This window comes from Zalophus californianus, chromosome 7, assembly GCF_009762305.2.
Source record: "Zalophus californianus isolate mZalCal1 chromosome 7, mZalCal1.pri.v2, whole genome shotgun sequence".
NCBI classification, from domain to species: Eukaryota; Metazoa; Chordata; class Mammalia; order Carnivora; family Otariidae; genus Zalophus; species Zalophus californianus.
Genome location: NC_045601.1, coordinates 3,928,644 through 3,944,916, shown reverse-complemented (window position 1 = coordinate 3,944,916; position 16,273 = coordinate 3,928,644). Strand labels below are relative to the sequence as shown.

The 16,273-nt window shown below is 43.4% G+C and overlaps 1 protein-coding gene across 9 annotated transcripts in view; it reads right to left on the bottom strand.

Moving 5' to 3' along the window:
* PDE10A (phosphodiesterase 10A) overlaps positions 1–16,273 on the bottom strand; it is a 582,460-nt gene that overhangs the window by 32,186 nt on the left and 534,001 nt on the right. For all 9 annotated transcript variants that reach the window (XM_027601960.2, XM_027601968.2, XM_027601965.2 and 6 more), the window contains 2 exons: positions 12,960–13,115; positions 1,944–2,116 (listed from right to left, as the gene is read on the bottom strand). In XM_027601960.2, coding sequence (XP_027457761.1) covers positions 1,944–2,116; positions 12,960–13,115 — 329 coding nt within the window. The remainder of the gene's footprint in view (positions 1–1,943; positions 2,117–12,959; positions 13,116–16,273) is intronic.

Sequence of the window (16,273 nt, the reverse complement as noted above, 5' to 3'; positions counted from 1 at the left end):
TAAGATAGACATGCATTACCTTTAAAATCAGTAACTGTCCAAAAATTAATTAATCATCCATAATTAAGACAGTATACACCACTAACACACACACACATATGCATTAAACACCACGTATATTATTTGTAATTAGATTCTTAAATTTTCTATTTTAAAAATAATTATTATAACCATTTGGCTAAAAAATATACGCAAGAAACTTGACACTAATTACGTAACTCTTACTTATAATCTAAAAAAAAAAAAAATGTATGCACATGGGTTTCAGCAAACCAAAGACTACTTTCATCCAGGGTATATTATAACCGCCGTAAGAAAGAGAACTGTAAACAAACACCTGTTTCTACAAGAACTACATACAAAAATCTGTTTGCAAGCAGAGAGACATTATGATTGTAAGTCACATGCATCCCTTGGGCTGCAGGCAGAGGAAGATGTGTTGGAAGAACCTTTGTGGCCTTTCACGACACTAAGCCCCCCTTCCATGATCCTGGGAGGCTCTGGCAATGTGTTCAGACCACCCTCGATGAAAATAAGATACCTGGCTCCCAAAATTGTGTAAGTTTCAGGCTCTGCAAAATCTGGACCTGCCCCTGTTTGAATATAAACTGAATCCCACACAACAGTAGCTCAATCAAAGTAACGGATATCATCATATTATATGTATGTAATATTCTTGAAGAGGCAAACTTTATTACATATCTATAGTCATTTGTAAACCTAAGGTTTTGTGTTTGTGATACCTGAGTGAATTCCTTCTAAAAACTTTAAAACAGACTCTTCTAAAAAGAAATGTTATGATCAGTATTTCATGATCATGGAGGAAGAATGCAAAGCACCTGAACAAAGAGAATATCGACCCAAGTTCAGCAAGACTAGAAGAGACCAGTAAACACATGATCACAAATCTAAAGGTAAAGATGGCACCACTTCAGTTGGACTTGGTCAGATGTGGAAACAGCAAAGGGAAAGTCCCTAGCAGTAAAAGCTGTTGGTCATACCTACAAACTGACAAGAGGAATAGGCAGGTTAGCCAATGGACTGAGACCTAACATACAGAGGGTGGACAGGTTCACAATGAACACACCTGATATATTTCTGATTTTGTTAGGCAAGGCATGCCTTCTCAGAAAAAGATAAACCCAGATAAATTTAGCCTGATGCATTAGAACATTTTAAGTAATCTAATTCTCCTTGTTCTGACTCCGTGTCCATGAAACAAACTTTTGATTGTCACCTGTTTCCCAAATGATCTGAGCACACTGAATGCCAACATTCTGATGTTTGTAACTAGAATATATGTTTGTAGATGAATAAAATGGAATTCCAGTTTATCCATCAATCACGTTAGCTTGGTCAATAAGATCTGGATTCTGAAAAATGAATCCATTTTCATTCGCTTTTGAGTCTGTGGAAGCCAATGACCAAACCCTGGACTGAAATGAATTCAAGGAGCGGCCTCTTATAAAATGACATCTCTTTAAAAGTACCCATTCCTGGGGCGCCGGGTGGCTCTGTTGGTTAAGTGTCTGCCTTCAGCTCAGGGCATGATCTCCAGGTCTTGGGATCAAGCCCCACGTTGGGCTCCCAGCTCAGTGGGGAGTGTGTTTCTCCCTCTGCCTCTCCCCCCGCTTGTGCTCTCTCAGTCTCTCCTCTCTCTTTCAAATGAATAAATAAAATCTTAAAAAAAGTACCCATTCCTATGTGAGCAGTTTAAATTGCAATTCATATTTTAATATATCCCGATAATTCGCTCTCAGTAATTTAGTCAAATAAGGAAATGCAAAGCAAATATAAATACATGTAAAACAAAAAGAAAACACATAATATTTTTACACTTCTTTCAAATATAAATTTATGCCAAATTACATTTCTGCTTTTAAGTATAAGTTTATTCCAGACAATACTTCCTAGGCTTCTAAGCTTTTAAAGATGATTTTTACCTATGTGATTGATTATTAAGGTTTAGCGATCCGGTCTGGTACATCTCCTCCAACTGTTTTCTGTTTCCAAAGTACAAAGCAAGGTCTGTGGCAATGATAGCTTTGCGGATGATCTCGAGCACCTGTTCATATTCACTGGAGCTCAGGGTGGAGAAGATATTGTGCCCTTCCAACTATGGAGAAAACACAAACACCACCAATAGCAAGCACAAGCTCTAATCTTCTGACATTTGCAGGTATTTGAAACAATACAGACAGTCAATGGCATCTGGCACACAAATGACAGGTTTGGGGGAAACAAAAGAATAGTTCGTAATGATTAATGGAAATTAACGTCAGTTTCTCTTTAAGCTACAACAGTGAAGCTACTACCACTTAAATGATCTATCTCCTACGGTAACATCATTTGCTACCACAAAATCCCAATTATTTAAATATATAGCTAGTTTTTGGAATTTCCAGTAAGCAATTAAAGGACTAGAAAATATAAAAAGACTTAAGACATTTCTTCTTCTTAAACTAATTTAAAACTTTTTTTATATTAGACTGGAAATTAATGGATTAAAAGATCATGGATATCTTTGTCCACTTAGCAAGTCTAATGAATAGTAACCTACTTTCTCCATATTATAGAAGAAAATGTCCCACAACCTCAAAATAAAGTTTAGTCAGGCATATTAAAATTTCTCCCTACAGGTAACAACCTTTTTCCATAAAACACAAATTGCTGCGAACACTGTAGGGCCATCCTCTCTTCTTCTGTCCTCACAGGAGGGGGGACAGCAGACCATCACCCTGGACAAGACCAGAACACTCGGCATTTGGACTCTATTACCTCAGAATTATTCTTCCACATATGAATCTGTTAAAAACTTTTTACAATAACTGAGAATCTTAAGTCTTTATTTGTAATTGAGATAAAAATGGGTCGTTTTTGTTCAAACAAAAAAGATTGAATAGTAAAGATGGATTTCAATTTGTGGGTTCATCAATTGTAAAATTATTATTAGTCAACATAGTCCTACTGTAATTGGTTGTTCTCACTTGCTCTGAGCTATATTTATTGGCTGACAAAATACATTAAAAACTTGAAATTATTAAAATACATTTTACAAAATCAGACATTTCTTTAAGACATGGCCTCCTTCCTATTACTCTGAAATAAGGCAGTACATGCACCATTTTGTTTTCAATCATCAGAATCTTTATTACCTACTCTTAAGCTTTTATAATATTTAAATCATCCTATGATAAGTGCAGCAAATGGAATTAGCTCTAGTTGGTTATTTTCCTGACAATCATATAAGAAGGCCTTACATATGTAGGATGCTCTAAATTCACAAAACATTTTCAACGCATGATTTCATTTTCAAATTATTAAATTTAAATAACTCTGATGTCTAATTGAAATGAAGTTATTTGCTGAAGCATCAAAAAGATTTTCTTTGAAGAGCAACTGCAGTGCTTCTATAAACCGGTCATTTTTAGTAATGCAATCTCATCTGAAGCAGCTTTCGTGAATACAACAGGGCCAAAGGGTAGACGTGATGACAGACTTGAACTCGACATAAGGAAGAACCCCCTGAAGCTCAGCTACCACGGGGACGGAACAGGAACAACACAGGAGATGCTGTGGGTGGCGGGTTCAGGCATAGGCTGCTTGGTAACTGAGGGGACAGGGGAGGGGATTTAAACTTTGGAAAGGTAGCTGAACTCAACTCTCCAAAATTTTAGTGCAGGAAAATAAAAGAAATTTTTTTCTCTGACTCCTGCTATGAAATCTGCTTTGCTTTCATTTGATCCTTACTCAAGTAAAGCAGCAGCCTCCATTTCAACATTTAATGCCTTGTCACCTACACTCCCAAATCATAAACACTTCACACTGGTAGGTTTGGCTGGTACTCATGCACACATCTGCTATTGGCATGTCATCTGAAGAGCAATCACATGTGATACATATTTACATGCTTATTCTATTACCAATAAACCAGTAAATTACAGTGTATAAAAATATCCTATCATACTGCTGGAAATTTTTTTTAAATTTCTCTAAAATAGGAACTTCTTGGGGCGCCTGGGTGGCTCAGTTGGTTAAGCGACTGCCTCCGGCTCAGTCATGATCCTGGAGTCCCGCATCGGGCTCCCTGCTCAGCAGGGAGTCTGCTTCTCCCTCTGACCCTCTCCCCTCTCATGTGCGCTCTCTCTCTCTCTCAAATAAATAAATAAATAAAATCTTTAAAACAGGAACTTCTTGGCTTTGGGTTCTAGACACTCTCTCCGGGACCAAAGAGTTATAAACTCACCGCATCTATCTACCTATCTATAAATTATGTTTTGAGTGCGTCATCCATAAGCATATTATTTTATCAGATTCTCAAAAGTATCCATGATCTATGGCAAATGGAGACCCATTTTAAAGGATGTGTATATTCTGTTGGCTACTTTGGATTTACTATTTCTTGTATTACTTTTCTTTTTTAAAATTTCTGTTTAAATTCTAACTAGAATTTAAATATACATTGCGATACTGGTTTCAGGTACTTTTTGATATTAAAGGCAACTAGGTGGAGAAGTCCAGTAGAGGAACTTCATAAGGAAAAGTTGTAACCAGGACCCTTTTACTGCCTTCTGCAATATTCTGCAAGAGCAAAGGTAACAAATGAATACACAAACAGTATCCCTTCAAGAGGATGGAGTACATATTTTTTAGCACTTTGCTCCTACCCAAAGGAAATAAGAGATACAGCAACCAAACACAGCAGGTAAACAGCTTAAAATCTTTTAAAAGCACCAATTTCACATTAGTTAACATTAAAACCTCATAATATAATACTTTTATATACCACCTGGTGAGTTTATTATAGTTAATGTCCCAGGTTATAGTGTTTGAAGTTTATGTTAATTCAAGGCAGTTCATCCCATTTTGTATCAATCAGGCATAAAATAACCCACATTTTATATTGGGAAATGCTCCTAAAATCCAGAGATGGGTGAACTTAGGCCTGCGAGAGCATGTGTGGGCTTGGTTGCAGGTGCTCTAAGCAGCCGAAGTCTGTGAGCTGCTGGAGAACACGCGCAATGCCGGGATCAGCCCTGTGCTGGAAGCCCCCCAGCGACCTACTCCCTGGGTGGGTGATCTATCGGTCCCCCCCGCTCTCAGACATGGTGAGCCATGGATTCTCAGCCATCCACTGCACTGCTGGAGTGCTTCTGCCTGTGTCTTTCCCATCACAAGATGAAGAATGTATGTCTTTACTGATTTGGCAGATATTTAGTGTGCAGGGTTTCACCTTGTGTAAGGATATTCGTACGACAGTAGCTAATCTGCCCACAGCCCCAAACAACGTGAGTTCATCTGTGAGGGGTTCACAGCTTAGTGGGAGAGAAGCGTGTAAGCACATGATAAAACGGATGGAGCGGTCTCTGGGATGGAGTTAAGTGATGGGCTCTGGAAGGGCAGGGGCCATGGATTCTGCAGGACAAGGAGGGGTCACAAGAAACCACACGTATTCAGTGGGAGCCATACAACTGCAGTATGGCTCAAGCACATCGTCTGCATGGAGAAATGGTGACCCGGTGAGAGAGTTCAAAGGCCTCATGTCAGAACTGAAATGATCACTGGAAGGTAGTAACAAGGAAGGTCATGACAGATGAAGCCTGTTTTAGGACAACTGCTCTAGCAACAACGTGTGTCGCGGGGAGGTTAGGGCCGAAGCGGAAGGACACACTGATCCATCTTTCCTTAGCAAGCTTTTAAAATATTATTATTAATCATAAATAATTCTTTCCAAAGCCCCATGCTGCTTCGCTCTATGAAAGAGATTCTTAAAAGAAAGGGCTTGGAGCTCAGATTTCAATACCTGCATGCCAACCAGCCCAAGCTCACCCGAGTGGGTGTAAGTCACCACCACAGGAAGCCACAGACACGAGCTGAATCATTCAGGGGATCTGAGATGACAAAAGTCAATTGCATCGAGCATTCACAACGGCAATGGCTTGGTATTTATTCGGGTACTTCATCGTCTACTGCATCAAACCACAGGCTAGGAAGCATGGTAGTACTGTAATTAAGAACTCAGGGTTTGGAGTCAAACAATTCTAGTTTTTAATCCTGTTCTTACTAGCTGTATGACAATGGACAGGTCACTTAACCTCTTTGATGCACATTACTCTTTCTTGTAAAATGGAAATAAACTGATACCTATCTCAGAATATTATAAAAATCAATGTGTTAGTATGTGCAAAATTCTTAAGTTTCTGATTTATTATAGTAAGTATTAAGTAATAAGTACTACAATATTTATAATGAGTACCTAATAAATGATGAAATGATTACTATGATGATGGTGGTGACGAAGAGGTCAAAATCTACCAGTAAAACTTCTGCAGCCGGAGCTAAGGGACAGAAAGGAAAATCAAACAAACAAATACACACATATGCCCAGAAAGAAATGTGGTAGCCAAAGATCACTTCTATCCATTCAGAATATATCTGCAGAAAAGGACAGGTTTAAGCTAGCCTCTGTGTGATACATTTTAGCTTATTTGTAAAGGCAGTGTTGGATAGAAGTACCACAACTTTGCAGTAAATTCTACTTTGTGCAGACAGACTGGAAGAATGGCTTGTTAGCAGCTATAAGAAGTAATAAAAACGTCACAGGATCACAAAATGTTGGGTATAAAGACAATTCTCTTAACATCTAAACATATTTCAAAAGCACCAGACAATTCAAGATTAATGGAATGTTGAGAAAATTTTCTTAATAACAAGAAAGATTATTCCTAATTAGTCTGTTTTTTTTAAATTTTGACTTGTGAGTACTTAACATGAGAGATATTCACAGAAGGCAAAATACAGAAAAAGGGTGGTTTCAATATTCAAACTAATCACTGACATCTCATTAGGAAAGAGAATATTCTAAATATGGATTTAATATTTCAACACTAATGGTTCTATCACAATTACTAAAATATGTGGGTAAGCTTTGGGTAAGAAAAAAGCTTACCTGCTTTCCTTGGATGTCACTGTCCACACAAAATAGTCTCCTTACTTGAAGGCATTCTCCACTTTTTGTTTCAGTACCAAGCTACCTTTTTGTTCTAAGGAAACTCACTGACTCACTCTACCTAAAGAACACTTGGTGGTTTTCAGCCTCCAAACTTTGCACTCAGCGTTTTGTGCCCCCTGAACTCTCCTGCATCCACATTCCGTACCTTCATGTGACCACTGCCGGCCATGTCAGGAGACCCAGTGATGGGTGGGCAGGGACAGGGATGCATGAGGGGCAGTGACTGTCCTCATTGGGCTTATAATTCAGAGCAGGGGCAAGCTCAGCTCGCCAACAGAAAATTTCAATACAATGTGAAAAAACTAAGATATGTATCTGTTTGCGGGCTCAGGGGCCATGTAGAGGGGTAAATGGCTGTGCTCCAGCTGAGTCATAAAATAACTCCACTAGAGGAGGTAATACCTGAGCTGAGCCTTGAAGATAAGAAGTTGGCTCAAAAGGCAATGGGAGAATTACAAGCAGGAAGGATGCAGGCAATGACACAGAAGTAAGAAACAGTCTGCAGCTAAAAAGTGCAGTAGCTACAACAGTCCTAGAACACCCATAAACCATTCACTAAAGACCTGAACATCAGTTTAGAAATGGAATTTATTGGGGCACCTTGCATGGCACAGTCAGTTAAGCATCTGCCTTCAGCTCAGGTCATGATCAGGGGGTCCTGGGATCGAGCCCCACATCGGGCTCCTTCCTCAGAGGTGAGTCTGCTGCTCCCTCTGCTGCTCCCCCTGCTTGTGCTCTTCTCCTTCTTGAATAAATAAATAAAATTTTTTTAAAAAAAGAAATGGAATTTATTCTTGACCCCACAGGACCCTGATGACTTAAACAGGAGAATAACATGTTCAGACATATACCTGGAAGATGGATTTGAGAGAGGCACGCTTGGAGAAATGGTGGTCAATGAGGGAAAAAAGGTAGATAACAGATGATGAAGGCAGAATGAGGGATGTCAAAGAAGCAAGGTCACTGGTGGACGTGCAGGAGGCTGGAGGAGTCAGAAGGGCCAGTTCAGCATGTGGTGGGGGTTCCCTCTGTCTGGAATGCCAAGGGCCCCGATTATCAGGAAACCAGTCCCGATACCCTGACATTAAGAGGTACTGGGCAGCTCAGCAAAAGCCAAGAGTGTAGATAAGAAATAACGATACCGCTCTCACTTCATCCATGACCTAACCTCTTCCCACTACCCACTCAGCAAAGGATGGCCTACGGCATCTTTCTCACTGAGACAAAAGTGAAGGCAAGCCAGGACCAAATACACACTCCTCCTGTCTTTCTGTGAAGTGATGTGTTTGTGTGTTAGACTGACATTAGCTTTTTATATATATTTACTATTCTCTCTGTTTACTGATATTGCTGTGTTCAGCCAGGGTCTGACAGTGCTCCCTCTGGTTGCCAGATTATCCAATAATTAACAGTGGCAGCCACCCTCAGTCAGCACTGGGGTTAACAAAACTGATGAACACACACACACACACACACACACACACACACACTCAGCACTGGGGTTAACAAAACTGATGAACACACACACACACACACACACACACACTCAGCACTGGGGTTAACAAAACTGATGAACACACACACACACACACACACACACACACACACACACACACACACACACAGCTTTGGGAAGGCCTGATAGGGAGCTATCTCCAACCATTATATACCAAATTATTTATCTTCTATCAGGCCATGTTGCCAGAGGAAGGACAGTTCCAGGTCCACAATCATCTGTGTGGCCACAATGACAAAGATCTGCAGAGATCAGGAATCAACATGCAAAATCTTTCCTAATGGTGAACACTGCAGATCAACAGAGGTATCAGAGGTATCCATGTGATATAACAATATATTGTTCTCTTACTTTAGTGACTGGAATTTGGAATTTTTACTATTACTCTAGACTATCACCTTAAATTGGTTCAAGTCTGGAGTTGTTGTGATAAAACCTAAAACTGGCAGGCCTTTGGCACCTGGATGTGGGGGTGGGGGTGGGGAACAATGACTCTAAGGTCATCCCCCTGTGGTGGCTGGGAGATGGAGGCCAACACCACCAGAGGAGATGTATAATAATAAGCACAGTTCTGGTCACACTGAATGCTGAGTTTGGGTGTTTGGAAAGAGAAGTCCCCCTGTGCCCTAGGAATGAGAGCCACAGCCAACGGTGACCAGGAGGACTCCAGAGAGCAGCCCAGTGGAGCACTGAGACCGAGAGCAGCGTGAGAGCAGGGATTGGTCTCTGTTGTTACTATAAGCCCTGGGCCTAAAATGGGTGTTGGCAGCTGGGAGGAGCTCCATAAATGTTTGCTATTAAAATGAAATTCAAGGGGCATTTAGAGATGGATCTGAGAAGAAATACTCCGAGAAGTATCATGAGCATAAATGTCAAATCAGCAGAGAGTACAGAAAGTTCCAGAAAAAGAAGGAAACCTTTCCTGAATACTCCTGCCCACAGTGATGGGCCATCTGTTTATGATCCTGATACATCTTTCCCTGTCCCAATTCACACAGGAGGCTTTAAGTCAGTTCAGCATATGGATTCAGTTTTTAAATGATGGGCTTTTCTGGATGTACGGCAATGCCCAGGGCTTCTTTCCAGCTTCTCGTTCTTGTGATCTTGAGGAAGACTGTAAGCATGCTGAGTAACTGATCTTCTCTAGAAATGGAGAACACATGTGCCCTTACTATGGCCTCATCACTGACTGAAACCCCATCTCCAACACTTGGATCTAACGACTCTTCAACACCTTCTTGCCAATAGCTTGCCTGAACTGAATTCCCCGCTCTGGGTGCTGCCTTCTATGTTCTGATCATTCTAGGAACACTCTGTTGTGTGATGTAGAGCTGAGGGCTTGCTCAAAATGAAAGAGACCATTCTGAACCCCTGTTGTTGATGGCAGCAAATGGGCCAAGTCTCCCAGCACTAGGGTGGGTCCAGGCCTCTCTGTCCCTACATGGTTGAATCACTGCTATGTCACAGGGTTTAATTTTTTATTCTACCCAGCAGCACTGTACTTTATGCAATCCCTATTTCAAAACGAATCCTATTATATTTAAAATAGGTTTTCCAAAGACACCTTATAAAGGCTATTAAAATTATTTACAGATTACATTACTAAAATACTGTCATAGTCAAATGTATGAATTGGGACATGGGATGCTAATGCAGTGAGTCTGAATTATCTCTACATGAAGGCATCCTGATGTCATTTTTGGCATTTACCCTTTGTCCTATACAAATAGCCCTGTATCATGAGGAAGATCAGAGTAAACAGAAAAACTGTCATGAAGTTCTAGAACGTTGGTCATTTATAAAAAGCACCTTTCTGTACACACATACACACGCGCGCGCGCGCACAGATATGTACATACCCACACACCTGTACACACATACACACGCGCGGCGCACAGATATGTACATACCCACACACCTGTACACACACGCGCCGCGCGCGCACAGATATGTACATACCCACACACCTGTACACACACGCGCGCGCGCACAGATATGTACATACCCACACACCTGTACACACACGCGCGCGCGCGCACAGATATGTACATACCCACACACCTGTACACACACACACACGCGCGCGCACAGATATGTACATACCCACACACCTGTACACACACACACGCGCGCGCACAGATATGTACATACCCACACACCTGTACACACACACGCGCGCGCGCGCGCACAGATATGTACATACCCACACACCTGTACACACACCCGCGCGCGCGCACATATGTACATACCCACACACCTGTACACACACACACACACACGCGCGCGCACAGATATGTACATACCCACACACCTGTACACACATACACACGCGCGCGCACAGATATGTACATACCCACACACCTGTACACACACGCGCGCGCGCGCGCGCACAGATATGTACATACCCACACACCTGTACACACATACACACGCGCGCGCACAGATATGTACATACCCACACACCTGTACACACACGCGCGCGCACAGATATGTACATACCCACACACCTGTACACACACACACACGCGCGCAGATATGTACATACCCACACACCTGTACACACACACACGCGCGCGCGTGCACAGATATGTACATACCCACACACCTGTACACACACGCGCGCGCGCACAGATATGTACATACCCACACACCTGTACACACACGCGCGCGCGCGCACAGATATGTACATACCCACACACCTGTACACACACACACGCGCGCGCGCGGATATGTACATCCCCACACACCTGTACACACACACACACGCGCGCACAGATATGTACATACCCACACACCTGTACACACACACGCGCGCGCGCGCACAGATATGTACATACCCACACACCTGTACACACACACACGCCGCGCGCGCACAGATATGTACATACCCACACACCTTTATCCCCCTTAAATCACTAGGTAGGTAGGTATGTTTGTATCTGCCTATCCATCCATACATGTATCATTTTAAAACTAAAGAAAGGATTGGTGCTAAGGGAATACCAGGAGTGTGACTTCCTACTGCTTTCAGGGAGAGGACCAGCTGTGAGCAAGTGGAATAATCTGCTAGCTGCCGGATATGGCTTCCAAGTGCCTGAAGCAGCCCCCTCTCCGAAACCCCTCCACCGTTACCAGCATGTAGCTGGAATGACACTGCACTGAGGTCACCATTTGCCTTCTCGGCCCTGAGGAAACAGGACCCAGTCAGGTGTGTTTTGCTGGGTTTTGAAAAGGTCTGGGCATGCAATACTACCTACCGACCCCTGGGACAGTTAGGACACAGATGACAAACAAGGCCAGCTAGGAGAAGCTGAGGAGAGCAAACCCAAGTCTGAATGCTCGGAGGGAGGCCCAGGCCACACGAGGATGGGAGACTGCACCAGGGGGCAAGGAGCCTCCTGCTCTGCAGCTCGCCCACAGCCAATCCTGCTGGAGTTGCTGCTGGGCTCTCTCGCACAGCCCCACGGAGCCCATGTCCTTCCTTAGTGGCATCTGCGGAAGACCGCAGATGGGACTTCTCTTCCTACACTGGTGCTGACGGCAAGAAGAAACACAGAGTCCACTTCTCTGAGGTCAAAGCACATTTAAGAAATTGTCTAGGAAAGGAATCAAACCATCATGAAGTAGTAGCTACCTTGTGAAGGTGAATTTGAGGACGAATGTTTAAAGTGAAGACAGAACATAAGGAATAACATGGAGGACATTAGGAGAAGGAAGGGAAAATGAAGGGGGGGGAATCGGAGGGGGAGATGAACCATGACAGACGATGGACTCTGAGAAACAAACAGGGTTTTAGAGGGGAGCGGGGTGGGGGGATGGGTTAGCCCTGTGATGTTATTAAGGAGACACGTTCTGCGTGGAGCACTGGGTGTTATACGCAAACAATGAATCATGGAACACTACATCAAAAACTAATGATGTAATGTATGGTGATTAACATAACATAATAAAATAAAATAAAATAAATAAAGTGAAGACAGAGCATATATATCAGTGAGGTGAGGTCTGCCCTTGTCTAGATCAAGCACCAAGAACATCTTAAAAACAATATAATAAAAAATAGAACAAACACAAGAGAACTAAAAGGACTCTAGTGCGCTTGAAACCTTGATTTGCCTAACTCTCAAGATTTACTGTTCAATATGTTTGGGTTTAAGAATATGATAATCCATATAAATAAATTTAACATGTGAAACAAACTTTGCCTTAGAGTATCATGTACTTAAATCAAAGCAAAATATATATATATTCAAAATCTTCAGCAAGGAGTCATCATCCAAAAAGCCCATGACTATCTAACGATGACTATGTCTACAATGCTCTACGATAAAATGTAGCTGCTGCTGTTAGGAAGCCACACCAGCATCCCTCATTTGTGTATTATCAACCATGAGAGCCTCTTCAGGCCGGCGGGGGGGGGGGTTGGCTCACCTGGAGGATGGACACTGTCTGGGAGAAGTGATGCTGCTCCATGGTGGAAGTGGAATAGAGGGCTGCCAGAGGGTGGTCGAATTTCTGCAGGTAGCTGTTACTGAAACCCCTGTGGTCCAGGTCATGGCACAGACACGCGATTAGCAGTCCTTTGCGCTTCAAAAAGAATAACACAGTGCACGGATGTTCAAAACAAAGCAATGGATGTGAAGAGAGTCACAGCTCACCACTCCTCTCATATGGATAGGCTCCTGCCCCCACAGTAGCCCACATCCTTAGGAATCTCTGAGACTCCAGGTAATCTAGCTTCTTTTTTTTAACATCCTTCTTTGTGTTTTTCTGCTTATGAACTTGACAACTGAATTATTCTTGAGTTTTCTGGTTCAACTCTGGGGAAAAGTGTAGGTGGTATCAAATTAATGCAAATGTTCCCAAAAATTACAGATAAAGCTAATCTGCACAAGGAGAGGACAGTTTCAGTGCTTCATTCAAAAATCCACTCAATGTTAAATTTCAACAGTGCTATTGCTACTATACATAAAGAATATAACAGGTAAATCATAGAGCATGTGACAAAATGGCAAATTGTACAGAGAAAGAGAAAAGGCAGAGCAGGCGAAGCAGATGAAGTGTTAAAGCAAGCCAGGTGGGCCACAGAGAGTCCGTGTGAGCAGGCCGGAAGGTGAAGGAGAAGGGCAGGAGACTCGGGGCGGGGGGGGCGGGGGGAGGACGAAGAGGCAGTGTCAGCTCAGGCAGGTGAGCCTGCCCCAACTGGCAGGGGATCAGAGGGGGGCGGGGGCTGTGGATGGACAAGAATGCCAGAAAGGGGAGCTGACGATCTTCGAGGCCGTATTTTCTGTGGGAACCAGGGAAGGACTACAGGGTTTTAGCAGAGCGCTGATATCATGTAACTTACATTTTTTTAGAAGATTACCATGCGGGCAATTGTACTGAGAACAGACTCCAGGAGGGGAAGAGAGACTGGTGAGGAGGCTTTTGTCATAATTCAGGCAAAAGCTTAGACCAGAGGCAGCACTGGGGGCTCAGAAGACGTGATTAAATCTGGCTGAGTTGTACAGGCAGGGTCAACAGGATTTTCTGACGGTCTGGGTGTGAGCCAAAGGGAAAGCAAGGAGGGGAGGGAAGGCAAGACGGGATCCAAGCACAGGTGCAAGGTGCTTCGCCTTGGAAAGTGCAGGACTGTCAGCAACTGGCATACGAATAGCTGCAGGTGAAGGAGGTTGGAAGAAAAGGGTCAGGAGTTCAGTTTTAGATTGAGGGGTTCGGGGGAGATACTGAGCTGATGGTTGTCTATTTTAGTCTAACCTTCTGGGGGGGCAGGTCTCAGCTGGAGAAAGAGAAGTGTTGTGTATATGGCATTTGGGGCCACAAGACTGGCTGAGCCCACCACAGTTGTTGGTTGAGGTCAGAGGAGGCCTAAGGTCTGAGCCCTCAAGTATTCCAACTTCAAGAAGTCTGAGGGAAGAGAAACAGCAGAAAACCCCCAAAGCAACCCCCAAACCTGTGTGACCAGAAGAAACCAAGAGTGTTAGTGTTGGGTATCCTGGAGCCACGTGGAGACAGTGACTCAAAGAGCTGAAACGCAAGCACTGACCCTCAGTGGGCAAGGCGCAGGGCACTGTGGGTGACCCAACCCAGGGCATTTTCCGGGGGTGGGGCAGAAGCCTGATCCAAGCTGGTTTCAGAGGAAAAGGGAGGAGAGGAATTGGAGCCAGCCAGTGGGGCAGCTCTTCTGTGTGTTTGTGGCAAGGGGAGGGCTGAGAAGTCAGGAGAGAGCTGACTGCAGAGGCAGATCAAGGGGGTGTGTTATGATGGAGGGAACAACAGGGTGCTCCATGCAGACAAGACATTCCAGCAGAGAACATGCTGATGGAGGAGAGGGAGGCTAGGCTCTCTGCGGGGTGGAGGCAGTGCCCAAGGTCAAGTGGAGAGACCAGCTCTGGAGAGGAACCTAGTGAATGTTCTGGTGTGTATGAAGTCAGAGCCCACAGGGGGAGATGCTCACAGGCAGGACGGCGTCTGCAGAAACCCCAGAAGTTTAACTGGGTGCCTCTGCCCTGCTCCTTTCTGATCCTCACTGAGCAGAACTCGTTTTTCCTGCAAACCTATTGGGCAGGGAGGCCTCCCCAGACCCCAGACTACCAGCACCCATCAAGTGCTGGTGTTTGCATGGGAGCTGTCCTGCAGACTCGGTGGTCTGAGGATAACTGAATTAGTTATGTTCTGAGTATTATTTTGGTTTTGGGTTATTCCCGTATTTTCTGCTGTTGTGTCAACCATGATGAATCTGGTAAGAAATTTCAAGGTTTTAAAATCTTGCACAGCAGGTAAAAGCTATTATGTACACCTTTCCAATCTTTTTTACCTATTTGATTTTTATCGACATGACGTTCAATTGTTTTATTAAAATTATGCCAGAATCAAGCATGTGAAAATAATTTACAAAGGGAAGAAATTATCTTTGTTAATATGTTACTTTAGCACGATCAAATGATAATTTATTTCTTTCAAAAAAATATTTTATTCATTTATTTGAAAGAGAGAGAGAGCGTGTGTGCACAAGGGGGGGAGCGGTAGGGAAAGAGGGAGAAGTAGGCTTCCCGTGGAGCAGGGAGCCCGATGTGCGGCTCGAACCCAGGACCCCGGGACCGTGACCTGAGCCGAGGGCAGACGCTTAACCACCTGAGCCCCCCAGGGGCCCCTCAAATGATAATTTCTAATAGCTTTATCAGAGATTAAATATCCCTTTTAAAAAAGATATTTAAAATTTTCACACACATTATTTTGGGATTATTTTTAGCCAAAAGGACCTGAGCTTTTGTGAAAACATCATGATATAATTCTAAAGATAAATTAGGAACGTAAATGAGAGTTAATTTGTAGCCGCAAAATTTTCTCACTGATCTTAAAATTTTCCATTTTTGAATGTTTTTTCCTGCAATGCACCTTCTGAGTTTCCTGCCCAGATTGTGAATTTAGTCTAACGGGATGGAAGAGGCATAGGACTGGCCCTGAGGAGTGCTGGGTTCTAGTGCGAATGTGCCCTTGAGAGAAGCACAAGTTCCTCATCTCCGGGATGAGGAAGCCCCTTCTCTGCACGGTCAACATGTCCTCTTAAGCAGGATACCAGTTTTATGGAGGAGAAGAGAGGGGATTCATCGCTGGGACCGTGTGGGGGCGAGGACACACTTGGCGGTGGGCATCACTGAGTGCTGGGCTAGTCAGCGGTGCATGGATGGACTAGGCAGCTCCAAATCTCTGAGTGTGTCACCAGCCCTGGGCATGTCAAGTCA